At 43.0% G+C, this 27,233-nt stretch overlaps 1 protein-coding gene across 2 annotated transcripts in view; it reads left to right on the top strand.

Moving 5' to 3' along the window:
- ARMH4 (armadillo like helical domain containing 4) overlaps positions 1-8,117 on the top strand; it is a 156,479-nt gene extending 148,362 nt beyond the window's left edge. For both annotated transcript variants that reach the window (XM_032405194.1, XM_032405193.1), the window contains exons 7-8: positions 6,119-6,253; positions 6,490-8,117. In XM_032405194.1, coding sequence (XP_032261085.1) covers positions 6,119-6,253; positions 6,490-6,558 — 204 coding nt within the window. In that variant the 3' untranslated portion in view covers positions 6,559-8,117. The remainder of the gene's footprint in view (positions 1-6,118; positions 6,254-6,489) is intronic.
- Positions 8,118-27,233: the final 19,116 nt, after the last annotated feature.

Below are 27,233 nucleotides of genomic sequence, written 5' to 3'. Positions count from 1 at the left end.
CTTAGAATTTTAAACTGGAATTACTCATAAAAATATGGAATTCTGAATTCCTTGCTGTAGCCTGTGTCAGATCTCATTACTATAACCCAGCTCAGATTTAACTGGAGGTTTAGTGAATGGAAATCTTTTCAATTGCCACATATTGAGTTACCTTTAAATCACCAGTCCCAACATATACTTCTGTTGATGGTATTCCATATCTTTTTTATTATTTGGAGTCAGTTCTCCCCGTATTTGGATGATTAATATTTATTTTGCTGCAGCTTATTGTTGAAGAATAAATTACAATGAAAATTGTAAGATTATATTCTCATTACTATCTTTGTGCTTCTCAGTAAAATTTAGCATAGATGGTTTTAAGAATGAGACTGTTTTGTGGTCATACTTATTAAAAGTGATGTTGAAAAATTTTAAGTATGTTGAGGTTAGTGGAGGCCATTTTGGTATCTGTAACAGGTCCAGTTGTCTAAGGGAGGTATGATCGGATGGACTGAGCAGGATTTGGGGGAAATAAAGCTCAAAAGTTAAGAACTGAACACACTTACATTAGTAGTGCTTCTTGTTATTTTTCAGAAGAAAATAGGATGCAATGAAAAGGAATAGGCTTTGGTAGATTAATTTAGGAACCCATATATCATTGTTTCTATAGAAAATATCCTCTGAGTAAAATTGTGTACCAAAAAACCCTTAAGAGAATAAATTTTTACATGACACCAGTTTTGAAGTTGGATATTGCAAAATTTCTTACCTGTATCTATAGATAGCTTTGCCACAATTAAAAAAAAAAATCTGTGCAGCTTTATAGAAAGTTTGTATTTTCTATTTCTGTAGACCCTTCTTACCTTGTCTCAAAGGCCTGGCACCTTCTTGCTATCATTTTCACCAAGAGAAATAATTTTATGTGTGACCTTAGTTTTCTGGATTATTTTGAGTTTTTCCAGCCTTCTCTCTATTTTCTTCTGGAGTATTTTTTCAGTATGTCTTCATTAAAAAGAAAATAGAAGAAAAATAGTTGAGATTCTGTGTTTGGCTTATTTGATGCCTTATTTCTTCATATTTTGACTTTCTTGGAGGGACTCACTATAATCTTTCCCATATCCCCACTCCCCCTGTTGTGTAAAATATTCTACACTTACCTGCGACATGCCTTCTTATGTGCACACACACATACGTGTGTACATATATGTATCTTCCACTCTCGCTTCCCTCCTTCATGTGTCTAGCTAGCTAGCTAGTTGGCTCTCATCTATAAAAGTCTTGTTAGTCATTATCTTCAGAAACTATTTGAGAGCGAAACTATTGCCTCTTTGATGAAAGTCACAGAATCCCTTAGAACTGGAAACTAAATATTTATTTAACTGGCTCTTTGGCCAACCAGGACATCTCAGTTTAGCATTTTTCAATTGTACCTGATATTGGTATTTCTGTTAGTTAATTTGGCTCTAGAAAGAATAATGTTCTAAAAAGTTCTGGGGGTGCCTGGGTGGCTCAGTTGGTTAAGCATCTGCCTTTGGCTCAGATCATGATCCCAGGGTCCTGGGATCGAGTCCCACATCGGGCTCCCTGCTCAGTGGGGAGTCTGTTTCTCCCTCTGCCTCTGCCCCTCCCCCTGCTTGTGCACGCATGCTCTTTCTCTCAAATAAATAAATAAAATCTTAAAAAACTTAAAAAGTTCTGAATTATTCCTTTTACTGTTGTTTAGTCTTTCTATATTAGCTAGGATTAAGATCAGCTATGAATGACAGAGAACCCCAATGACAATGGCTTAACCAAGATAGAAGTTTTTCTCTCATTTATGAATCTGGAAGTAGCAGTCAAGGGTTAATGGGGAGCAACACTCTGACAGGCACTCAGGCTCCTTGTATTTGATGTTCCACCATTTGTGACCTTCATTCCCAAGGTCACCTCAAGGTCCTGGATGGCAGTTCCAGCTTAGCTAGGTCCATGTTCTAGCCAGGGGAAGGAGGATAAGGGAAGGTGAAGACACCTCTTCCCTCTTAAAAGGGAAGATAAGGGCACTCTTATTCTCAAAACGTGGGGGATAAAGGCTGTGCTCCCCTGTTGAAGAGCATGTCGGGAAGCTGCACCTGCCACTAATGTATTCTCTTCTGAGTGAGATTTATCACGTGGTCACAGCCAGCTGCAGAGAAGGCAGGGAGCAGTGATCGTTACTGTGCGCCCAGCCGAAATGGGAGGTTCTCTTGCTCTGAAAGAAGAGGTGAATGGCCATTGAGGGACAGTCCCTATACTCATTCCATCATTACTCTTCTTTCTGGCTTAATGTCCAAGTTAGTGATGCTCGTTAGGCAAATCCTAACTTGGCTACCTATTGATATGTCTTTTCAACATCTAAAATGTTTCTCAAAATTGAAGAGGCATAGCAGCTTTAGTTGTGTAGTAAAGACCAACCCTGTTGTTATGTCACCAAGATCATTCTGTTTCTTCTGGCTTTAGGAAATAACCCAGAAAATGGCTGATCCAGACTATATTGCATAGCACTGATTCTCAAGTGTGGTCTGGACCAGCAGCGTCAGCATCACCTGGGAGCTTGCTAGAAATGTGATTCTTGGGCCCCACGCTATACCTACTGAGTCAGAAACTCTGGGAACGGGGCCCAGCAATCTGTTTCAACAAGTCTTGCAGGCGATTTCGATAGATGCTCAAGTCTGAGAGCCACTGTTACAAAGCAATATAAGGGCACTGTCTTAACTCAGCAGACTTGAGACAGTACAGCATATCATTTGGTTTTCTTATACCTTTCTTGAAAACAGATGTTTCTGAATGACTACGTTATTGTAAGAAGGAAGAATACCTTTCTCATGAATGTAATACAAAGCCAACAAAAACCCAACACAAACACAAACTAAAAACAACTATATCTAGTCGTATTTTGACTTACAATCAATTTTAAAAACGCAAAACTTTTTATTTGGAACTATTTTCAAGTTTACAAAAAAGAGATACAAGAATAAGTACAAAGAATGCCCCAATACCTTTTACCCAGGTGCACTTGTTTTTAACATTTTACCCCATTTGGTTTATCATTTGCTGGTCTGTCTGCCCATCTCTGCCTTTTTTTTTTACCATTTGAGGAAAAGTTGCATATACCATGGTGCTTTTACTCCAAAAACTTTATTTCCTATGAATGGGAATATTCCGTTAGCAGACATGTTGCAGTTATTAGCTTGAGTGCATTTAACAACGATACAGTACCTTTTATCAAATCTGGTATCCATATTTCAGTTTTTTCAACAGACTCAAAATAATCTTTCTAAAAGCATTTTTCTTCTCCAGTGTAGGATCTAGTCTAGGGTCATGTAACACATTTAGTGTCATGGTTCATTAGTTTCCTATACTCTGGAACATTTTTATAGCCATCTTTTGTCTTTCCCGACACTGACTTTTAAAAGAATATAGTCCTTTAAAAAAATAGAATAGTCTTCATTTTAGGTTAATTGGGTGTTTCCTCATGATGAGATTCAAGTTACCCATTCTCACTTGGAATATACCCAGGTGCAGCTATGTCCTTCTCAGAGTATTATCTGTGGAGATACATGTACGTCCAATGATTCTGAACAGAGAAGAGGTACTAGGCAGGGTTTATAACTTAGAAAATATGTTCATGAGTCTTATTTGTTTTCATTTGTGTAGGAAACAAGTCATGGGAAATTCTTTTTTTTTTTTTTTTAAGATTTTATTTATTTATGAGAGAGGGAGCGCGAGCACCAGTGGTGGGGGAAGGGCAGAGGAACAAGGAGACTCCCCACTGAGCAGGGAGCAAATGTGACGCAGGGCTCGATCCCAGGACCCTGGGATCATGACCTGAGCCGAAGGCAGATGCTTAACTGACTGAGCCACTCAGGCACTCCAAGTCATGACCAATTCTAGAAGAAGAGCCTATTCTCCATTAGTGTTGAAAGAGGAATGGTTAAAATATATTGGAAGAGGAGAGATTATTTGGATCCCATTTTTTAAGTGTAATTTCAAAGCACAGGCAGATCACACACACACACACACACACACACACACACACAAAAGAGGGGACAAAAGAGAGGAGAGAGAGAGATATTAATTGAATTTTGGTGAAATCTGCATGATTTAAAGCTCTAGAAACTAGAGATCTAAATGTGTAAATAAGAAGTAAGAGAAAGAGTGACACATTTTGGAATAGTCATGCTATTGGGTGTGGGTGAAGTTACACAGCACGAGGAGACCCACACAGAGATTGACCAAGCTGAACTTCCAACAGCTCAAGTATCATCCTTTGAATGTATACCTCTTTAGAGTCTAATCTACGGGGCTTAAAGTTGATCATATTTCAATACGTACATTCGTTTCCATGTACTGGGAGTGATGGTTTAAAGAAATATATTCACAGCTCTTATGAGAGTTCCAAAACTTTGCTCTTGTCCAGTATTTTCCCATATGGAAAATTACAGTTTTATAAGCCTTAAGTAGATCTGGAAGGACTTTAGAAAAAGTTTGGGTTTCTGCAAAGCATATTAATTTGTTGAAAAGTGACTGGGCTTTGTTTCTTGGAGAAAAACACTTAGTATGCTGATGAACAATGCTATTGTTCTCAAATTAATGGAAAAATTTCCATATTCTGCTCTAACACAAGACTCTGGAAAGCAGAACCAGTGAGTGAGCTGTCTGTGTGCAAGAGGGAGCTGCAGTTTTGTAAAGGGCTCGTGTATTCCTTTGGTTTACTTTTGGAAACACTGGGAAAGTATCACAGTCTGCATACTTCAGCACTTTTTAGAAAACATTATTCTCTGTCCTTCTCTGATTTTGGCTCATTCTGAAAGGTACTAGAAATAGTTTGTGCTATATTAGAAATTTTAGAAATAGTCAAATAAATGAACAAACTGACTCATGGGTTCCCCCCCCACCCCCGAATAATGCCTATCTAAAGTCTAAAAAAATTTTTTTTTTTTAAAGATTTTACTTGACAGAGAGAGACACAGCGAGAGAGGGAACACAAGCAGGGGGAGCGGGAGAGGGAGAAGCAGGCTTCCCGCTGAGCAGGGAGCCCGATGCGGGGCTCGATCCCAGGACCCTGGGACCATGACCTGAGCCGAAGGCAGACGCCCAACGACTGAGCCACCCAGGCGCCCCTAAAGTCTAAAAATTTTAATGTTTTATGTATTTTGTCTGGGTAGGCTTCTAGCAGGGGCCTTCTTCAAAGGCAAACCAGTCTCATGTTCCTCTGTGAAAGGGCTCCAGGTAAGTACATAATGCTCTAGGCCCTGAGGTGTCATACTGGCCAAGATGCAGAGAGCACCTTTAGTATGACGGCCTTACCCTGAGCTTGGGAAGATCCGGAGCTACTTACCCAAGCCCGGGGATGTGTGGACATCATGCTGCTCACTTAGAACCAGAGCATCCATAGTGACACCTTGGGGACGTTGGAGACACACCAGATATCAGATACCTCCAGGTTCTTTTGCAGGTGCTACTGTTATGACAGTGATCTTTGCACCCTGCTCTGCCACTTCTCTGAGGATGCGCAGAATTCCCTCCCAAGCCCCAACTTTGGTCTTGTCCACTGGGCAGATTTTTCCTTTCATATAAATCCCATGTTATGTGCATACCCTCTCCCCTCCTTGTCTTTTCTGTCTGTGCCCCAACATCTAGCATCCTTCCTTTTCCCTTTCTTACTGTAATGCAGCTGAGATTGTGAGACAGCAGACCACCAATGTCAAGGCCCTCCCCTCAGCCCCCTTGGAGCTTGTCTCAGGCTGATATTTCCGACTTATAGCATTTTAATAGTCTTGGCACTCTCAGAAGCTTACTTGACCCATCTTTAATACAAATTATATTTCTGCCACCAAACCCTGATGTTGACAAATGTGCATTAGCAAGTAGCTGGAGGTGCCATGAGGTCTGGGTGATTTATTTCAGTACTTCTTCTAAATACTCGAACTTTCCAAAAATAGTCATACCTTTCTCTCTCTTGCCTTCTCCCTAAAACGTGCCTTTATGCTAGGTGCTATTTTATGACAAAGCAAGTAGGAGGATTCCAGGTGTTTAAAAACCTGCTGCCATCGAGCAAAAATGAGAAACCCAGGGCTGTGGTCTATTTAGCATCCTACTGGGCGTCTCCTTTTCCGTGCAGGCTGGCTACATGTCTGGGATGCTGGTTCCTGTAGGGGTCGGGATAGCCGGAGCCTTGTTCATCTTGGGAGCGCTCTACAGCATTAAGGTTATGAATCGCCGAAGGAGAAACGGCTTCAAAAGGCATAAAAGAAAGGTATGGAGCCCACAACAGCAAAACCTCATCCGCTTCAGAACATGCCTCGCTTTTCCAATTTGCTTAATAAAGCACACAGGGCTTAATGAGGCAGGCATGGTATTGACACGCCCAGTGGTTTGGATTAGCTGCTGGGCTTTGGCTGTGTGTGTTGGGGTGCCTTTTAAAGGGGCCTGTTTTTCAGTTTTGCTCTGCAGTGGAAAGGGTTTAATGCTCTTCTGTTTTCCTTTCTCCAGCAGAGAGAATTCAACAGTATGCAAGACCGAGTCATGCTCTTAGCCGACAGCTCTGAAGATGAGTTTTGAATCTGACGGGAGTTTCACTGGATATTCACCTGTGTTATTATTTTACTTTTTATTTTGGGGGCAAAAGAAGAACAGCAGCCTGCCACATCACTGCTGTCAGGCCATCGGGCTCATTATCTGCCAGGCAGTAGATTTCTCTTGTACTGAGCAGGAAAGGCATGTTGTAGACTCACTGTAATATGCCGTGCTTGTTTTTCTTTGGTAGTGAATTTTCCACAACCATAGGCTATCACTTATCAATATGCAGCGCACATGTTGCTCACTAGAAGTTGCTAGGTAAATATTTTGTATTTTTCCAAAGGGCCTTTTCCTTGGTTTACCTGCACTAAGCATAATGATTATTGCTGCCAAGGCATATGTTGACTCTGAAATCGAAATCTTAACAGAGAATAGCTCATGATGACTGCGTTCGGCCCACTTGAGGCTGTAGGCTTCTGGGCCATGGTACATCCTACATTTGCATCAAAACGAGCAGCAAGTTGGAATGAAATCTTCTTTGTCAAGAAGATCTCTCGGCGCATTAGGATTATGTGTAGATTTGTATCTATCTTGCATTCTATACTCCAGTCTCCCAGTTTTATTATTTTGCATCTTCTGTCTTATTCTCATTCTTGGCAGGAAAAAGAAATGCACCAGAAATAATGCATTAAATGGACTCTCAGTCTTAATGTAAACTTGCTTTCTTAAATAGTGTAATTGAATCTGACAGACGTATCCATAGATGCTTACATGTTTATCAATAAGAGGTGTTCTTTTGTGTATCATTTGACTTTGCAAGAAGAAATGAGGAAGAAATCAAGAAAAAAGTGAGGCAGGTAAGCTCTCAGAGCATTTCTATCTGCCATTCACTATTGTGAATTATTCAGAGCATTGCTTTGTTACTTCTGGGGGCTTGGCCATGGAATGATGGGGCCACCGTTGGTTCTTATTTGGCTTTATTAGAAAATGGACATCCTGTGGTAGATGTAGCCTCAGTGGCCAGAGTCCCAGCCTCTCTCAGGGCATTCCCTTTTGGGGATGTTGGCCTACGCTAGATCATTTCTCATTTCTTTTGGAGTGTAATTCCTTGCCCTATCTTTTGAATCTGAGTATTTGAGTTGAATTTTTAGGTAAAGATGTGGCTCATTTGCATGGAAGACTAAAGGTTCCTGGTAACACTGTCCTTACTGCTTGACACATAGAAAACTTGTTCACAACTATGGGAGCCTGCTCTGCTGTATTCGAGGCAAGCTGCACAGTTATTCCTCAGAGCTACTGTATGGGGTAGGACAGATGTTTTTGTTCTCTCATTTGACTGGAGACAGAACTGAAGCAGAGAAGGGAAATGATTATCCAAAATTATCCCCAGGAACAATCAGGACAAGAACCCACTTGGACTCAAAACCGTGTATCCTGATCATCATTCAATGCCCTTCCACATACTTTGCAGGAAGCAGTGACATTTCAGAGCCCTTCTTTAAAACCAAGATTCTAAGGAAATACAGGAGACCCTTGAACAACATGGGACTGTGCTGCATGGGTCCACTTCTACGTGGATTTTTTTCAAGACAGTACAGTACTGTAAGCATGTTTTCTCTTCCTTAGGATTTTCTTAACATTTTCTCTTCTCTTGCTGACTGATTGTAAGAATACACTATATAAAACATTTTATATGTGAAATATATGTTCATTGGCTGTTTATTTTACCAGTAAGGCTTCTGGTCAATAGTAGGCTATTAGTAGAGGTTTTGGAGAGTCAGAAGTTATACATGGATTTTCAACTGTGCAGCGGGGTTTGCACCCTGAACCCCTGTGTTGTTCAAGAGTCAACTGTAGTTGGTTGGCCAAGGACCATTTCACATGAATTCCTGTCTTTGTTAAATGAACGATGCCTTACAAACTTCCCTCGTACACAAGTTCTTTTCCTCTCCCACCTCACGATTTCCTTCACAACCACATAAATTTAAGTATCCCTCTAGAGAACTAATAGAGAAACCTTTCTAGAATCCATTCTTGAATGATAGCTAGCTTACAAGAATGTTTTCATCAAATAATTTTTTTTTTTTTTTGCCAAGAGATGTAAGCAAATGTGTGAAATTGGTCAAGAGAAAATGAGAAGCTATATACAATCAAATAGAAGTTAACAATTGATAAGTAAGCTCACGGTTAGGTTTTAAAAATAAAATTCAGAACCATAACACTCAGAAGTAATTTGTAATTTCACGAGCAGAGACATCCTGCTATTGCATAGGGTATGTTTGCCTTTTTTTAGAGCAGCCCCTTGCTGTCAGTGTTCCTAAGGTTAGGGGAAGGTGGGCATGATGTGGTTTCTGTATTCTTGACAAGCTATTTATAGCAGACACACAATAGGCCATTTCATTCAGCAACACATGGGCGAAGCTGATGGCTATTAATGCCTTGGGCTACTCATAGTCTGTAGTTTGAACTAGATCATGCCTAAGAGGTTGATCTTTCAAACTATAGAGTGATAAGGTCACAAATAATGGACACGTATTTTAATTTATTCCAGAAGGCTATGGGGATGACGTGTGTGCATTTAGGCCTCAGCAGAAATGGCTCTGTAGTCCTTTTTGGGACAGGTGACTGTTACAAGAAAAAGAGATGACTTAGATCACAGTGGAGTTCTATACAAACCCATTTCAACACTGGGTTGGTGGAAGGTTCTGGGATGTGTTTATTTTGGCCATTTTCCTCCCTGCCAGTGATTGTGGAACACTGATTTTCAGTGGTTGGCTGAAGTTATTCAGAGGAAAGGAAAAGGTTGTCATGTTCTAAACAGAACCCGAGATTAGGGGTGCTGCCACCAGAGGAGGGCGCTGAGCTAGTGGTTATACCGTAGTCCGATTAAAAGTAGTAAGTCAGGCACCAGGTAGGTTTACCTAAAATAAGTGATTTATCTGCTTATATTTGCACATTAAAAATAAAAAGGCAACTCTTGATTCTAACAACTAAGCTTAAACCATTCAGCAGCACAACAAGGAAAGCTGTCTGGCAAGGGGTGCTCTTAGCTGCAAGGTTCAGTTGCTAACACCTTCCTTTCTGAACCAGATTTACCCCATCAGACCTGCATGTGTCCCAGTGCAGGGGCAGGAGAGGTGGAGGCAGTGTTCCCCAGACTCTGGCTCCTAAGAATCATACTCGTGCAACACACAGATTCCAAGGCCCTGCCCCAGACCCAATGAGTCAGAATCTCCAGGGGAGGACTTTGGGATTCTTGTGCCCAGGAGTTAGAGAACAGAGCTGGGAGGGCATCTATCTAGAGAACAGCTTCCTTATTAAAGACAAGGGAGAACAGGTCCCTTGTGGAAGAAACCCTTTCCCTAGTCAGCTATCCAATAAATCACACCTGCCATGGTGGAGAAAGGAAAACAAAAGGAAAGAGTAAAGGGTAGAAGTTTCTAGAAAGAAAATGGAATGCTGGGTCAGAGAGAAAAGCGTTCCTCCCATGTCCCTGATGCCTTTTTCTCTAATCAGAAGATAGTACTTTTCTTTAAACCTCTTCAGATTTTCCTCTCCCGTAAGTTGCTTCTTTCAGTAGCTGCTGGCTTAATTTATATGCAATATTTGGAGTTAATTAGTATCCCAGGGAAACAGATTCCCTTAGCAATGCTTTAGCCTTGGCTTCAGCTCATAAATTGCCTCAGATACAGTCTTCCAGAAACATTTCTTAAAGTACCTGCATCTCACATAGGTCAGTAGTGTTGTGGGGAAAATTTTAGAGCACCGTTTTAGAACACATTTAAAGTAGCTTTAGCATGGTCAATCAAAGCTTATTCTTTATTTCGTTATTTTTTTTAAAGGCTAAGACTTAAAAGTCAAACGTTACAGAGATATCAGAAAATGATGTAGAGCAACAAAGAACATTCTGAATGCCTGGTGCTTCTCTCCATGCTCCTCCAGATATCTCCTTCATGTGGAAATCCAGATGAAACCCCTTATTTGGAGTCATATCCACATCTTGGGGAGAGAAGCCTCAAATCATCCACGGGCATCGTGATTTCTGTGGATATGAATAATCAGTGTTTCTATCAGCTGCCAAAAAGCAGCTTTCGGGAGTAAGGTATATTGTCTGGCACAAGTTTTTAGCTGCGTGGCCTTTTGGCAAGATAGGCTTTGTTATGACTACAGGGAAATCTGTTGAAAAAGAAGTCTCTACTTTTTAGGGTATGTGAAGGTATGGTTGCAAGGGAAGAAGTGTGGGCAGAAGAAGGAAGAAAAATCTTGATGCAATGCAGATATAAACATGGCACAAAACGCTGGAATGTGCTGGAGGAGGCCAGTGTTCTGAGTGGACTGATGCTTGGAAAAATGATAAAGAGAAGCAAGGAGAAAAAGGCATATGAGGTAGACCATTGGCGGGGGAAGGGGCCCTAAATCTAAATTTGTTTTCATCCTCTCCCTCACAGAAAATTCTATACCAGGTAGAATGGACATGAGTGGGAGGGGATTGAAGCCTGAGACTGAGGAGACCAAAGGAGCTTCGTTGCTTTAAGTAAGCTTAAGCTCAGTTAAATATCTTTCTTAATTACACTGAGTTCAAATAAGTGAATATAAATCTCTAGAAATAGGAAATCATTTGAAAACAAAATAATAGTGCTGACCTAATAAAAGCCCCTTATTTGTACGTTTAGCATCCCCCATAAGACACAGACCTTTCTGGGGTCTGTTTGCTCTGCTAATGATCAATTTTGGTAGCCAACATAGCTGGAAACATAATTCTGTTGCTTAAGTTCTACATGCGACAAAAATAATCAGCATTTATTTTGTAAACCACTGTTAGCCATACCGATGCTTTGGGATTACCCTATACTGGGTAATTGATGCGTCTAATTCCCTATTAATTAGCTTAAATTTCTACTATGTGTATATAGGATAAAGGAGAGGAAGGAAGGAAGGAAGGAAGGGAGGGAGGGAGGGAGGAAGGAAGGAAGGAAGGAAGGAAGGAAGGAAGGAAGGAAGGAAGGAAGGAAGGAAGGAAGAAGAAAGAAATTTCCTCCAGGAAACAGCAGTAAAATTGCTGGGTCGACTAGGGAGGTGAGGGTTGAGGTTGGGGGGACACATGCAGTGCAAAATATGAGGCTGATCCTAAAGAGTCTGCTTGGTTATATCAAGGAATTAGGACTTTATTTTGAGGGCATTTAGAGGCATGCAAAGATCTTATGCTGGAAAGTGGTGCAGTCAGGGCTGAGTTCATGGGAAGACTGGATTGGCAAGGTTAAAGTAGAGTCGGGGACACCAGTCATGGGCTGGTGCTGCAGTGTTGGTGAGAGGTGGACCTGGACCAAGGCTGCAGGAGTGAATGGAGGGGGAGGATGGCTCCCAGAGGCGTTCAGGGCAGGGAAGCAGAAGGACTCGGGGGTTAATTAGATGTTGAAATGAGGGAAAAGACAGTGGTTAAAGCTGACCGTGGTCATGGCACTTTTGAGGCTCTCCAGAAATCATGGAGTCTCGTGTCCTGGCTTCTGGAGGACTGACCCTATGTTATCCCAGCATAGCCAGCCTGAGAGAAACTAACTTACATGCTGCCAAAAATGTGTAGGCAACTTTCACTTTCTACATAGTGTATGTAAGTACATGGTCATTCTCTGTAACTTTTAATAGAGGTTCCAAAGTAATAACTTTAATAAAACTTAAATGAAACATCTGGGAAAACCCTCCAAATACCTTTAAGTGATTATATTATTTTGGTTAAGCCCTAAGTATGAATTACTATCTAGTATCTGATTGTCTCTCTTGCTTTGAAAAGACTAGTAAGAGTTTCTCATTTGTTGACATGAGAACCAAAGCTCTGGATCTTTTTTTTTCTTTTTCTTTTTCTTTTTTATTCAGAAGAACCAACTTATGCATTTTATGCCTATGGAATGACTGTCTAGTTCTTTTTCAGTTTTATTGAGATAGAGTTGACATGCAGCCCTGTGTAAGTTTAAGATATATACGGAATAATACAGGTGTTGGAAAGTGATTACCACAGTAAGCTCAGTTAACAGCTGTCTCCTCACATAGTTACAAAAAATGTGTTTTCCTTGTGATGAGAACTTTTAGGATCTTTTCTTAGCAACTTCCAAGTACACCACACAACGGTGGTAACTCTAGTCATCATGTGGTACAGTATATCTCTAGTACTTATTTATCTTATAACTGGAAGTTTGTACCCTTTGACCACCTTCCTCCAGTTTTCCCACCCACCCCACCCCATTCCCCAGGATCTTGTTTTTCTTGAAAACAAACCTAAGAGGCTTCTTTCAAGGCTGGTCTGTGTGAGGCTACGTCAGGGTCTGGGTGCAGCCATAGAGCAAAGCAGGCTCCGTCTCCTGGTGCCGAGCGGCTTCTGTGAACTTTTGACAGTTGTCATGGGTGATCATCAAGTGGTTAATCTTCCTTAGCAGATGAAAAATAAAGCAAGTTTTCCATGGTTGCCATGTCAACCCAAGGCCGGATTCTGGAGGGTTCAGGGCAACAATGTAGGATTGAGGAAATGCAGAAAAGCACGAGAAGAAAATAATGATCACTTTAGTCCCACTCCCTAGAAACAACCATGAATATTTTGGGCTCTATATTTCTCATCTTTTTCTCTGTGTATTTATGATATGTTCTGTATACCTACTTTTATTTGTACACAAAAGCAGGATTATAATTTACATGCTATCTTGTTACCTCCCTTTAGCTACAATTTTTCATAGCTGTTTCAAAGATATAAAGAGGAGGGGTGCCTGGGTGGCTCAGTCGGTTAAGTGTCCGACTCTTGATCTCAGGTCTTGATTGCAGGGTTGTGAGTTCAAGCCCCGAGTGTAGCCTACATTAAAAAAAAAAAAAAAAAAAAAGGAATAAAGGGAAAGAAAAGAGCTTGTGAAAATCCCAAGGTTGTATTTGAATGAATAAGCTGTTTGCTGTTTTTTTCTCGTTCAGATTTATCTGGCGTTTGATTGTCTGTGACTGCCCAGTTACCTCAAGACGCTTATGTATGATGTAAATGAAATGAGAGTTGAAAGGGGAGAAGTCTCTGTAAACACAATGCACATAGGCTAATGTTACATCCCTGCACTCTGAGGGATTGGAGAAGATCTTCCTCTCTGCCTTTGCTGCCAAAGCAAAAGTTGTGAGCTTTTATAATTAGACAGTAAGACTGAATTACTGTGAATACTAGGTGGTAGTGTGAGAAATAATGGGAAAGAATACACTTGCTGTAATGACCTAAATTGATTAAAGTGACCTGCATTGTTCAGTTCAATTCTCTTGAATTTAATTAGTATTTTTGTGTCATTCACTATAGCGCACACATATTTTCTATATTTAATTTCACTTGACTAAGGTTAAATGGCCAAATGTTCACTGTTATGTCCATTGTTTTCTTCTCTCTGTCATTGTTATAAAGAGAAATCACAGCTTTTCACATCCCCCCTCCACATCTTCCTAAAATTTTAGATATCTATAAAAACAGTTAATGGAGCCTGGTGGTCCATTTGACCAAGACCTTTCTAAATGTCTCCACTAGCCCGTATCCTCCAAATTTCTTGCACAGAGTAGGATATGAAATTAAGTAAGGCACACATTAAGGCCCCATGAGTTTTATTCTAATAATATTTTCTTTGGTTATGAAAGTGGATTCTTGTTCATTAGGTATTACTAGATTAAAATAGAATGGTGTCAGCACTTGGCAAACTTTGAATCTTTACCGGGAGGATGATGCTCCTCAGGACACATTTCTGTTCATACTCAAGGCCAGGAGTTGATCAAAAGTAGCTGGGAAAAATTTTTGCAAATAAATGAATTAAGGTCTTACTTACTTTCTATTCTAAACAACGAGGGTCTTTTTAAAGTTCAGTTATGGGGACTCATTGAATAGGTGAGTTTATGCTGTATAAATAAAATGTGAACTAAAAAATGTTAGTGCAATTCACATTTATTTCTGTTTAGTGCTAATAAAATCACGAACAACTGTTGCTGTGGGATGAATGCTGTGCTCAATGCTTTACCAGGGAAAACTCAGAGTTCATGCCAAAACTCAATGAGGGAGGCACCCTAAGTCACCAGTGACTCTGCTGTTGGCAGATAATTATCCTTGACAACAGAAACATAAAACAAGAACTCCAATAACAATTGTGTTGATTATTTTTTCATGCTGCGGAAACTGTATAGCACTTTGGCCATAATTTTTTCTCAATTTTTAAAGTATTTAATTTTTACTGTATCATCCCATGGTGAACATTGGCTTTGGGGTTCTGTCTGTCAGCTTGGGCTGCTGTAACAAAAACCCTAGACTGGTGGCTTAAACAGCAACATTTATTTCTCACAATTCTGGAGGCTGGGAAGTCCATGATGCGGATACCAGCATGGTGGGTTCTGGTGAGAACCCTCTTTCTGGCTCGCAAATGGCAGCCTTCTTGCTGTATCCTCTCATGGTAAAGAGAGAGAGCTAAAGTGTCTCTCTGTCTCCTTACCGGGGCACTAATCCCATCATGGGCACTCCACCCTTAGGGCCTAATTGAAACCTAATTACTTCCTTAAGGCCCCACTTCCTAATACCATCACACTGAGAGTAAGAGATTCAACATACGCATTTTGGGGAGGACATACAAACATTCAGTCCATACAAGGCAGACAGTCCATCTCCCAAGGGCTCCAAGGTGAGGAGCCCAGAGAGAAGATGACTACATATTGAATTATATCGGGAAATCGTTGAATGAATACCTGTGGCCATATAAACACCTTGCTTCAATAGGTAGTGTTCAACAGACAATCCAGTTATTCAAAATTGTTTGGAGTTAGCATCTATCATTTACTGGAGAAATAGTTTGCAATTCTTAAGTAGTAAATTCAAATTTATCACAGTGATCTAAGATAATTTTATAGCTTAAAGTACTTACGTTTGGTTCTGAAATAAAAACAAAAAGAATATTTGTGATGTGCGACTTGCGTAATGTCATGAGAAAATCTATCCCATTATAGCCAGCCGCCACATTTTAAAAGTTGAGAGTGCACTCACACATGGACGGCCTGGAAACACGGGGGAGCTAATCCAGTGGGCCTTAGCCAACGGGGATGGAGACTGATGGGGTAAAGTCTCCCACCATTCATTGCTCATATGGCTGGTTCTCTGATACATTCACGAGGGCTCCTCAGAATGTCTCTTAGGATAGAGTACTGGGCTGTCAATTGCAGTGTGCCTTGAGAACCCATCCTTGTATTCTCTTTCTTCTTTTCCTATTTTGCTGCAACCTGCATGCAAGACTTTGTCTCAGGCTCTGCTTTCAGGGAACCCAGGCTGCCATAGTTGGGACTGAAATTTTGGAGAGTGATCCCTCACTGGACAGAGATAATAAGGACCCTCTTATTGGTGGTAGGTGGAGTGGTAATACCTGGCCAGCAGCATCACAGTGACTAAGACTCTTACCTGCAAGCAGAAGGCAAAGTATTGGGTTGTGTGGTAGCTATGGTCCTTAAGCACTATAGGACCTATGGTGATTGTAAGGATTGAGTTGGCCGGTGTTTTTAGACTGCATTGGAAGCTTTGAACAAAGAAAATGAGGAAAATGATTGGGTCAGGTCAGTCAATCATCAACACAAGGAATCTTGTGAAAGCCAAAAATGTCTCTATGATAGTGTTTTAGGAGATTCATCTGTGGATTGTGCTGAAATTCTCATACTCAAGGTCACCCTCCACGCAAGCAACCTAGACAGCCAGAATGCTGGCCAAGGGTGAGAGGAATCTAGATGGGAAATGGAGGAGGGAGATGTAACAGCAGCAATCGTTTTTGCAGAGATTATGGCTGACTGCCAGCTTGAAGGGGACTATGGTAGAATGAATTTAAAGAGAGGCACAAACAAGTGTGAGAAATGGATTGTATCCGAAGACACCGTCTGTGCAACACTCCAGATCTTCCTGCTCATGCCTCTTCTTCGGTCACCGGGCCTGTGCACTTTAATCAGCTTTGCATGGATGCAACTTGACGGGGATGACCCTTATGCTTGGCCTCTCATTTATCAGATGCTGGAGTGTCCTGGCACCACACCTTGGGAGTCAGATCCATGCTCGGGTATGTGCAACTCACACATATGAGGGGGTTGGCATCTGTAGGGCCACCTTTGGCCAGTGGGGATGAGGGTTGATAAGTGCTTTCCTCTTTTGGAGTTGCAATTTTCAGGGCTCCTTGGAGATCTGGTGGGAGAGGCTTCTAGTCACCTGCATCAATGGCCAACCTGTTAACACATCCTTGATAATCCTGTCCCCCTTTCACTTTTCACTCCTCTGCCTTATACTTCTATCCCTGAGATCACGTTTTCAAACAAACTGCTTCATTTAAGGCGTTGTCTCAGGTTCTGTTTTGGGGAGAGCCCAGATGAAGACAGTGAGAGGGAAAGTAAGGTTGTGGGTACAAAGCAAAGGAAGAGACTGTGACCTACTCTTAAATTGCAGGAGTATTTCAGGATATCAGAGCCCATTTAGTACTATGATATCTCTAATAATGAAGATGATGCATTTAGGCCACATGCTTACTTGTGAGAATCTCTGTAGCCAGAGGATATAGCAATTTTAGAGCTGAAAGCATCCTTGGATCTCATTTTTAGCCTAACCCCTTTATTTTCAAGAAAAGGAAGTTTGGGCTGTGGATATATTCCAGGACATCTGATAAAGGGGATTTTACAGTATTTCTAGCCACCCAGTACTAACCAAAATAATGATGAATATTCCCCAAAATGTAAAATTATATACACCTGAGTCTTACAGACAAAGAAACATGCAAAACAGGGTTAGGGTAAGGTTGGTTGAAGGCTGACTATGTCCAAAAAGTATGGAGGGTGGGAGTATTTCAGAGAGAGAAAACCACCTTTCCAGCAGATAGATTTCTCTTGGGACTTGTTACATTTTTGGCCATGAAAGAAGAGAACTAAGGCATTCTGCGCACCAAGAATGTGACATATTTAGCTATTTGAGGGGGGCACTATTATCTCCATTTTATAGAGCAGGAAGTGGAGGCTCCAGAGAGGTTAAGGGACTTTCTAAGATGTGTTGTAATCCAAGTACTTTTGATTGTAATCTTTCCATACCACCTTCCCATATTTCCTCTACCAAAGGGGAGACCCCGTTTCCTCTATCCGCAGCAGTTCTAGAGTTGATATGCAGCCTTGCTAGGGTTGTAAGCAAGAGTCCATCAAAGGTAGAAAGAGATCACTGATCATTCCTTCTGGTCCCTCACCCCAAAGCTCTTAGGAAAGGAATGACTCAATTTTACCTTTAAGACCAATTTAACATGCCTAGTTTCTACCTTTTTCTTCCCACTCCCACCCAAAAGTTTCTACCAGATTGCTGGTGATAGCTAGAAAATAATTTGTTTGAAATGAAGAAGACAGTTTCTACCTAAAATAGCATGGAACACTAATTTTTAGCAGGTAAGGTAGTTGTATGAATCAAAGTCCATGAAAGTATTTTTACAAATCAATGACAAGATATTTAATAACATTCTTAGTGCTTTTGATAAGAGATTCATTCATCTATTTGATGCACTTTTATTTTTTGAGTGCTTGGAGCTGTTCACTGTGGTAGGAAGAAGAAATTTAAATGAATTAAAATGAAATTAAAAATTAAAATTCAGTTTCTCAGTCATACTAGCCTTATTTAAGCGCTTAAGTAGCCTCCTGTGTCTAGGGGCTACCATATTGGACAGAGTGGATATAGAACATTTCCATCATCACAGAAATTTCTGTTGGACAGTTCTGGCCATGCGGGCACACTGTTAAGTTCTGGGGATGCAGCAAATAAGATAGATACGGTCCCTGCTTCATGAGCTCACATTTTAGTGGGGAGAGAGAGACCAAAACTATGCAAATGAAATGATAATAGAAGATAATTGATATTATAAAGGAAATCCATAGTGTGCTGGGATAAAGACTATTAGAAGGCCCTTACTCTATATAGTGAGGTCACCTGAGAGAGGAGAAGAAGCCACTGGGAAGGGCAGTTGAGGCAGAGGGCAGAACAGGTGTAAATGTCTTAAGAACATGCCATGTTTCCGGGAAGGGGTGTAAAGAGAGTCTGAGGGCTCTGGACTATCTGGGGGCGGGAGTGGGGGTGGGGTGGGGGGAGAAATGGCCACCAAAGGGCACCATACAAGGAGGCTAGTGAGAGAACAGCTTGAGAACAATATTTGAGAACAACAATTCCTAAGCTTTAGTGTGCACTAGAATCGCCTGGAGAGCTGCTTAGACCACAGATGACTGAGTCTTACCCTCTGACTGTCTGGTCCAGTAGGTCTGGGTGGGGCCTGGGAACTTGCATTTCTAACAAATTCCCAGGTGGTGCTGATGCTGCTGGTCTTAGGACCACACTTTGAGAACCACTGATTTAGTAGATGCCTCTCAATTTTGGTAGGAATGAAATCTTAGAAAGAGGATGTAGCTGACCTGATTCCACAGCTAGTTAGTGGAAGACACGGGCCCCAACAAGGTCCCTGGGCTGAATCCTGGGCTCTTTGCTTTCTACCAGCCTCTCTGGTGTTTTGCACCTTCGGATGCCTTCACAATTCATGCTCTTTGCTCGCAGTGAAATCGTGTACACCTTTCTGCAGACTTCTAGTCTGCGCAGTGCAGGGGAAGCGGCTCCCGATTGCACCATAGACGTGGCTCCCTACTGTGATGCGTGACATAGAGACTACGGACTTAGCAGCTGCTCCCAGAATTTTTCTTATGGAGGGAGTTTTGTTAAGGTGAGTGCATTGAAAAACTGCTATGTGTTGAAGAAGGTGCAGGAGCCAAAGCAAGAAAGAAGACAGGGGCACCCGGCTGGCTCAGTTGGTAGAGCGTGCAACTCTTCATCTCAGGGTCATGAGTTCGAGCCCCACAATGAGCCTAGAAGTTAGTTAAAAAATAACTAAATAAATTGTTAAAAAAAAAAGAAAGAAGACAGTTAAACTGCCAACTTTGCTTTTTATTCTTGAGAAGAGGACAGGCAGAGAAAGGGAAGAGAGAAGACGGCAAGACAGGGGCAAGCCGGGCTGTGTGTGGGGACAAGAAGCCAGTGACAGATCCATGGTGCCAGAGTGTCCGAAGTTGCTTTAAAGAGAAGGATGTTTAAGGTTTGATTGAAGTTGTTTGCATTGCTTCAATGAAAAGTCTACCAAATATACACAGGTCCTGTGAAAAAGCGTGAAATCAGCATAAGACTAAGTTCCACGTTGGGGTCAATGTGACCCAGAACACATTCTGGGATATGGGCGGAGAGTGGGGGCAGAAAGTGAGTCATTTCAGCTGAAGCGGGAGCTCAAAGGCAGGGAGAGAAGGGGAACCCACCAAGGCGCTGCTGGTGATCTGGACTTTCCCAGGACGTGGAAGGGGAGGACAGCAGAGGGGCCGGCAGAGTGCAGGAGCCTCACCTCCATCCCACGGGGCCATGAATTGGGCTTCCTGTTGGTGACACAAGAGAATGGGCTTGGCCTGGCTCAGAGAAAGGCTTCCCCTGCCAAGCTCTGGCCAGGTCATTCTCACAGTGGCCCTGACCATTCGGGGGAATGCAGGGGTGACTCTGACAGTCTGGGGAGAAAGCGGGGTCCAGGACATAGCCCTGACTATGAACCATGTTTGCCTAAGGGACAGCGTCTGGGAAAGGACCGAGGATTTGAAATCAGAAGCTGGACTCCCTTCCCTGTCACTGGTGGCCTTATCTGGTGTTTAACCAGAGGAGAGAATGGTTTAAAGTGTGAGTTCTGGAGTCAGACTGCCAAGATTCCTAATCCCAGCTTTACCATATTTAGTTGTGCTAACTTGAGCAAGAAATTCAGTTTCTGCCTCAGCCAGGGTCCTGGCAGGAACGCGATGGTACACTCAAGGAATTGAAGTGAAGAGTTTAACAAGGATTATTTTTAGGGGTGTAGGAAGGTTAAGGTAACCCGTGAGGGATGATAAAGCCCCCAGCGACTAACCACAGGGGAAACCATTATCACCTTTCTGCCTGAAGGGACAAGAGGAAGGAACAGGGTTCCCTGAACCCTGGGAAGGGCTGTAGTGCTGCCGGGGGGGCGGGGCGGGGGGGGTCCACTGGACCAGAGGTGTGGCCCTGGGAGAGGAAAGCAACCACTGCCCAAACAGACCAGGCAGGGAAGGAGGAGGCGGGGCAGGGGTGGGGGGAGAAATGCCCATCCTTTTCTTATCCTGGCTTCCCATCTCAGGCCACTGCCTCCCATTGGCCCAACTCAGCTGGAACCATGGCAAAAAGGCCCCGTTGGTACAGTCACAGAGGCCAGTGTCCCAGGGACACATAGCGGTGCAGGGAAGGGAACAGAACAGATATGGAGAGCCAAACCCAGGGTCACCAGCCCAGCTTCAATAAGCCTTAATGTTCTCATCTGTAGAATGGGGATGCTAACAGTAATGGCAGTTTCCTCACAGGGTCATTGTAAATTTTAAATAAGACGGCGCATGCAAAGCTTGGAGCTCAGTGTCTGGCCCGCGGTACATGCTCAGTGTTGTTAGCTATCATTATTATGACATTAAAGGTAACCACCCGGGCTGTGGGAGAGACTCTTCTTTTGTGGACTGTAATCCTGATTCCACGAGGCTCCACCCTCTAGGTCCTTGCTGCCGAATAACCCAGGTAGGAAGGTGTTCGGCGGCCCATGCAGATGCCGAGTCACGGCTGGTGAGTAACACGCTGAATCAGAGGATTGGCAGGAGCTTTCCTCGTGCTTCTTTTTGAGCCTTGTTGATATTTAATATGCCAAGCTAGATGAAGGCTTGGCTGTCTGATGGAGGTGACCAGCTTTACTTATAGACTCAGATTCTGCGGGGTGAGCGGTCCCAGGCGTGCTTGGATAATCACTTTCCTTCCCCCAAGAAATAATGAATGTGTATATTCATGGAGATTCTGGAACTGGCCTAAACCGTAGATGCAAGCAGCCGTGGCTTGGAGCTGCCCAGCACAGTTGTCTCACATTTCCTTTGTGTCAATGAGGGACTCTCCCTCTCCCCATCACTGTCCCCAGGCTGAGCCTAGCAGCTGACCTGGCAAATCATAATACCTTATTCTTTTAGACCTGAATTGATCCAAGGGCTCAGAGGTGACAGTTTCTTCTTTAAAGAAAGGAGACATACAAAAATCAGCTCTTGGTCCCTTCCAGATCTAGAGCTTCTGTTTAAAATAAACAACTGGGGCACCTGGGTGGCTCAGTCGTTAAGCGTCTGCCTTCGGCTCAGGTCATGATCCCAGGGTCCTGGGATCGAGCCCCGCATCAGGCTCCCTGCTCCGCGGGAAGCCTGCTTCTCCCTCTCCCTCTCCCACTCCCCCAGCTTGTGTTCCCTCTCTCGCTGTGTCTCTCTCTGTCAAAAAATAAATAAAAATCTTAAAAAAAAAAAAAAAATAAAATAAAATAAAATAAAATAAACAACTAAAAGAGAAAACCTTAGTTTAAACACTCCAGTGATTGACCACAGGTCTTTTATTTTACTCGAGGCAATAGAAGCATATTGCTGATGAGTGCAGGCTTTGGAATCCACAGGCCTCGGGCCCAATCCTGCATGTGACCTGGGCAAGTTTCTTCATCCAAGCTCCTCCTTCTTCCTCTGTGAAGCGGGGATATTTATTGTACTTCTTCCCCCAGAGCTCAGCATTTGGTGGTAGCGCAGGAGTTGGAGTAGGTGGAGGATGGAGGGCATGGTGTCCTGGGGGAGAGTAAACAAGATCATGTATGGAATTGCTTCCTTAGTGACTGGTACAGCTGTCATTTCTGATTGATATTTTTAAAGAACCTCAAAGCATAGATGTCTCTGGAAGTACAGGGAGCCTCTCCCAGCCCACAGAGTTCTAGGTAGGTTTACACGGAGAAGGTCAGAGAGGTTTCAGCTGTTCATCTTCACCCCCAAATAAAGTCAAGGCCAGCGTTCAAAGAGTGACTACAGTTTGACCCAAGACGTGGCATGAATCAAGAATTACACTTGTCAAGCTCAGTGGGATTCAGCCAGAGAAGGTTTTGACTGATTCAATGTTTCTCCCAATGTAAGACACAGTAATGGCTCTGCCTGATCCTACAAGGAAATAGAGCGACGAGGGTTCAGTCCTTCCTTCTGGTGTGACAGCCTTGAGAGAGAGAGGAGACGCTGGTCTGGCTCTGGTGGGCAGCGGTGGGCTGGGGTCTGCCTCGGATCACACACCGGGGAGGCTCTGGTAGTGTTACGATCACACTGTCACATGGGAAAGATGCTCGGCCCCCGGCTGAGCCGTGGCCCAGGAGGAGCCATGAGCCCCTGCTGCCCGGCCCACCCTTGCTGCATAAATGGACTTCTTTCCTTTTTGAAGTGCCTAGTGTTAGAGAATGCTCCATTCCATTGAATTATTCGCAAGGTTATAGCTGCTGTAATGGGAGAAAAGGAAATAGAGAAAGCCATTTTTGCCCCCCGGCCACACCTATAATCCGAATATTTCACTTTTTTCTGTTCCCTTCTGTCCTCGCTCATATAACTACATGGGTTTTTGACAGCTGAACCCATAGCAGAAATTCTGTTTTGAATTTTTACTTCGTTAAGCTCTGGAAACAATGCTTGTAGACTCCGTATTCTCCTTGTTAAAAAAACATCTACAAGTCCACCACTAGTCCCTGCACCCCCCCACCACATGCCCTCGCCTCAATTATGAAGAAATTTTCAAAGACACCCGTATAGTTTCAGGGGCAGGTGTTTTGCTGATTGGCATGTCCATCATTTTAGAAATTGCTATTTGGTTTCACGTATAGAATTTGATTATACTCTCTTCCCTTTCAGTCTTCTTGCTCTTTGCCTTTCCCAGAAAGGGGACCTGGAGACTTCTGATCTAAATATCAGATCCCGTTGTCTCTGCAAGCATCAGACTCACCCAGAAATGTGTGCATCCACAGTGTATGTCCTAGCCTGAGGCTCCCACCGAGAAGAGACAAACCTTGTAGATGCATTCTGGATTCAGAAATCGGGGCCACCCGGCCACTGGGGCAGTGGTTCCAGAGAGCTCCTGAGAAAGGACAGGGGACTGTGGGGGTGACAGTCCCCCAGACAGAGATCGACTCTTTGACAAGAAGAGGAAAGTGAAGGCCTCTCATTCGCTGGAAGAGAGGGAGCTCTAGGAAGGTAGGGAAACCTTCATCTTCACCACCTGTCATCTGGCTGAACCAGGCTAGGCTTCTGGACTCACAATGAAGCTTCACAAAATGGGTACCCCAAGAAGGTGCCCCTTAAATTGCCTCCATTAGCTGATGAGACACTTGATTCCCCAGAGATGGTTATAAACTTCAAAGCTTAGAGTGGCTGGTTTTTGAGAGAATGAACATATATTCAGTTCATCTGAGTTTATGCCTATTGCCTTGGCATGCTAATAATAGTGCCCTTTCATTCTCAAAAATGATATGGTCAGCCTAGTTTTTGAGGACCCCGATATAATTCTAGGACATCTAAGATTGAGAGTATTGTCACATTTGCTGGGAAAAATTTTGTTTGGGGTAGAAATATCTGTGAGCCTGAAGTTCAGAGGCAGTGACCGAGAGGCGGTAGCCCCTGGGATGCCAAGGCAGGAAGACGGGTTGGCCCTCCCCTCCTGCCCCGGGGAGAAGGGCCTGAAGCAGCAGGAGCACCTGGTGTTTGGAGGTGCAGTCACAGCAATGCAGGAAACTGAGTTGTTGAGTGGGGCCGGCTGCAGCACATATGAGGGTTGACCTCCACCTATTTCCCATAAATGAAGAGAGAAATGGGGCCAGTTGAGTCAGGGCTCCAAAAAGACTTGATGGGGCACGGACCACACACTTCTAGGGTGGCATTTGATGCTTTGACTTTTTCAGTAGCCGGTGTGACCTCCAGAAACCAGGGTGTCATTCCAGTAAGAAAGCAGGCTACCTCTCCTAGGTCCTAGCATCATGTTCTTCCTACTACAAACCATTCTCTCCCTATCCGGCTAGCCCCACCTGCCCTTTGCTTCTTTCTGCTCACATCCCTCCCCTTGGATCCCACTGTCTTTTCTGAATCAGAGGCAACGTGGAACAACCTTGCCCAAAACAAGAATGCTGGTTCATCAGGGAAGTTGGGAGGCTGAGCAGCTGTGGACACAGCCGGTGCTTGGAAGCCCTTTCAGCAGGGTCCGGTGCTGTTTTTGCTGAGTATTGCTTTTCAGGAGGCAACACCTATAAGTTTTCAGCCATACAAAATCATCAGAACAACATTTAGCTGCTGTTGGCCGGAGTGGGGCTCTGGACACCATTTTGTCAGCACAGCAAGCTTCTACCACCCTGCTTCCGACAACTCAGCATTCCCGAAGCTCACTCCATTCCCCCTACCCGCACTTTAAAAACCTGCCCTTTAAAATATCTCCCCAAGAAAGAGCAAGTGCCTCTTTTGACCGTGTCTGCTGACATGGTTTTTAATTTGGGAAAGAGGACGAGAAGCCGTGTGGAAGCGTTACTCGCTGGGAGGTCAGAGTCTCCTTGGAAGAGCCCTAATTAAGGACTCAGAATGATTGACAGGTGGTGGAAGCCCACGAAAAGCACACTTGACATGCAGCAGAAGTCAATGTCTGAGTTGCAAAAAAAATTAAAAAAAAAAAATTGGCAATGGGAGACCTTGAAAAACCTTTGCAAGTAATACTATAATTTTGTTCCTGAGTTATACATGTATAAAAAGTCTCTGAATGGCTGACAAATGAACCCAGCATGGACATGCTTTGACTTTCTTAAGCGGAGTGTAATATGTTAGTAGCAAGTTTATTATTTCAAATTTAATGGAATCTATTTTCTAAACTGTGCAGTCTTGCTGAAGAACGGTCTTTGAATGTATTCATTTGGGGTTAGGGATCTGTGAACAGGGAGGTGTGATTTACTGCTGTGAATAACAAAAGTGTGATGAGAAGGCAGCCCCATAAGAGATGAAAGGGTGGACACAGAAAATTAACACCTGCAACATTCCTCCTGTGCTCTGTGTTTGTATATGTTCTACAGTATCCAGCTGCACCATTTTGGAGCAGGAAGGAGGTCACGTTTCTTTGAATACTCAAATTACATGACTATGAAACCCGATTTATTAGCACTGGAACAGGCTTCTTCCCAGCCTCCCTATTCATGAGCCTCAGTGGTCCCGAACCTCAGTTCGCTCATCTCTGAAACAGGGATAATACCAATAGCATCCACCCCATAAGGTTGTTGTTCTGATTAGGTGAGAAAACACATTGGAAAAACTTAACACAGCCCCTGCTGCATGGGAATTTGATAATGTTGTAATCTCCCTTAAGCACAGTGGGTGGGTTCTGATTACATGTGCTCAGAGGACAGAAGATCAGAAACGCAGCTCAGCTCTCCAAGGAGAGGGGATGTTTAACTGCGGTTGCTTTGGCTACCACAAGGTGTCGCTGGCGTCCCCAAGGGCCAGCGCAGTTCCTCCGGGCGTCTTTCAGAAGGGAGCTCAGAGATTCCTCAACGGCATTCCAGGTGTAGGGAACAGAGGAGCGCCCCTCTCTCCATAGATATATTCAGCCATGGGTGTTCCACGACACCCTGGGCCTGCGGATCCAAATGCTATAGCTCTTTCACAGCACTATGAAATGATGCAAGATTTTTATATCTGTGTGATTCAATATGGTAGCCACTAGTCACAGGTGGTTATTGAGCAATTGATTACTTCCTTTCCACCTTCAGCTTGGTAGAGAATTAACTGACATATAACATTGTGTAGGTTTAAGGTGTGCAATGTGATGATTTGATACATGTATACATTACAAAATAATTGCTACAGTAAAGTTTGTTAACATATCCATCACCTCACATAATTGTAATTTGTGTGTGGTTAGGAATTTTTAAGATCCACTCTTTAGCAACTTACAAGTATGTTAACTGTAGTCACCATTCTGTGTATTAGATCCCTAGAACTTGTCTTATACCTGAAAGTTTGTACCTTTGACCAATATCTCCCCCTTCCCACCCCCTCCAGCCCCTGGTAACCACCATTTTACTTTCTGTTTCTGAGTTTGGCTTTTTTTTTTTTAGCTTTCACAGACAAGTGAGTTCATATTTTGCTTTCTCTGTCTGACTTACCTCACCGAGCATGCCTTCAGGGTTCATCCATGTTGTTACAAACGGCAGAGTTTCCTTCTTTTCTATGGCTGAATAATGTTCCTTACATATAATTTTCTTTATCCATTCTTCCATCAACTGACACTTACTTGTTCCCAGATCTTGACTATTGTGAATAATGCTGCAATGAACATGGGGCTATAGTTACCTTTTCAAGATAATGATTTCATTTCCTTCAGATATATACCCAGAAGCGGAACTGCTGGATCAGATGGTAGTTCTATTTGTAATTTTGTAAGGCACCTCCCTATTGTTTTCCCTAGTGACTACATCAATTTACCTTCCTACCAACAGTGTACGGGGGTCATATTTATAACGCATAATTGGGATAGATACTATTAATAGTTGGCAGGACTTTCACATGGATACCCTGACCTGTGGATTAAGAGCCAGAATCATAGGAAGTGTTCTCTGGATGTCCTGAAACTATTCCTACACCTCGCCAAGGTAATAAACCAGAAGGGCATGCCTGATGTCAAACCTTCTCTCTTCCAGTAAGCTGGAGGAATTTTCTGCTTTTAGGAAGTGAAATTTCTGGGTTCCATCATTAGGTTTTAAGGCCCCACAAACTCCCAAGTGCCTTGGCGTCAGTATTTATTTCTATAAAGAAAG

Source organism: Phoca vitulina, unplaced genomic scaffold (genome assembly GCF_004348235.1).
Source record: "Phoca vitulina isolate PV1807 unplaced genomic scaffold, GSC_HSeal_1.0 scaffold7, whole genome shotgun sequence".
Classification (NCBI taxonomy): Eukaryota; Metazoa; Chordata; class Mammalia; order Carnivora; family Phocidae; genus Phoca; species Phoca vitulina.
This window is presented reverse-complemented; position numbering and strand designations above follow the sequence as displayed.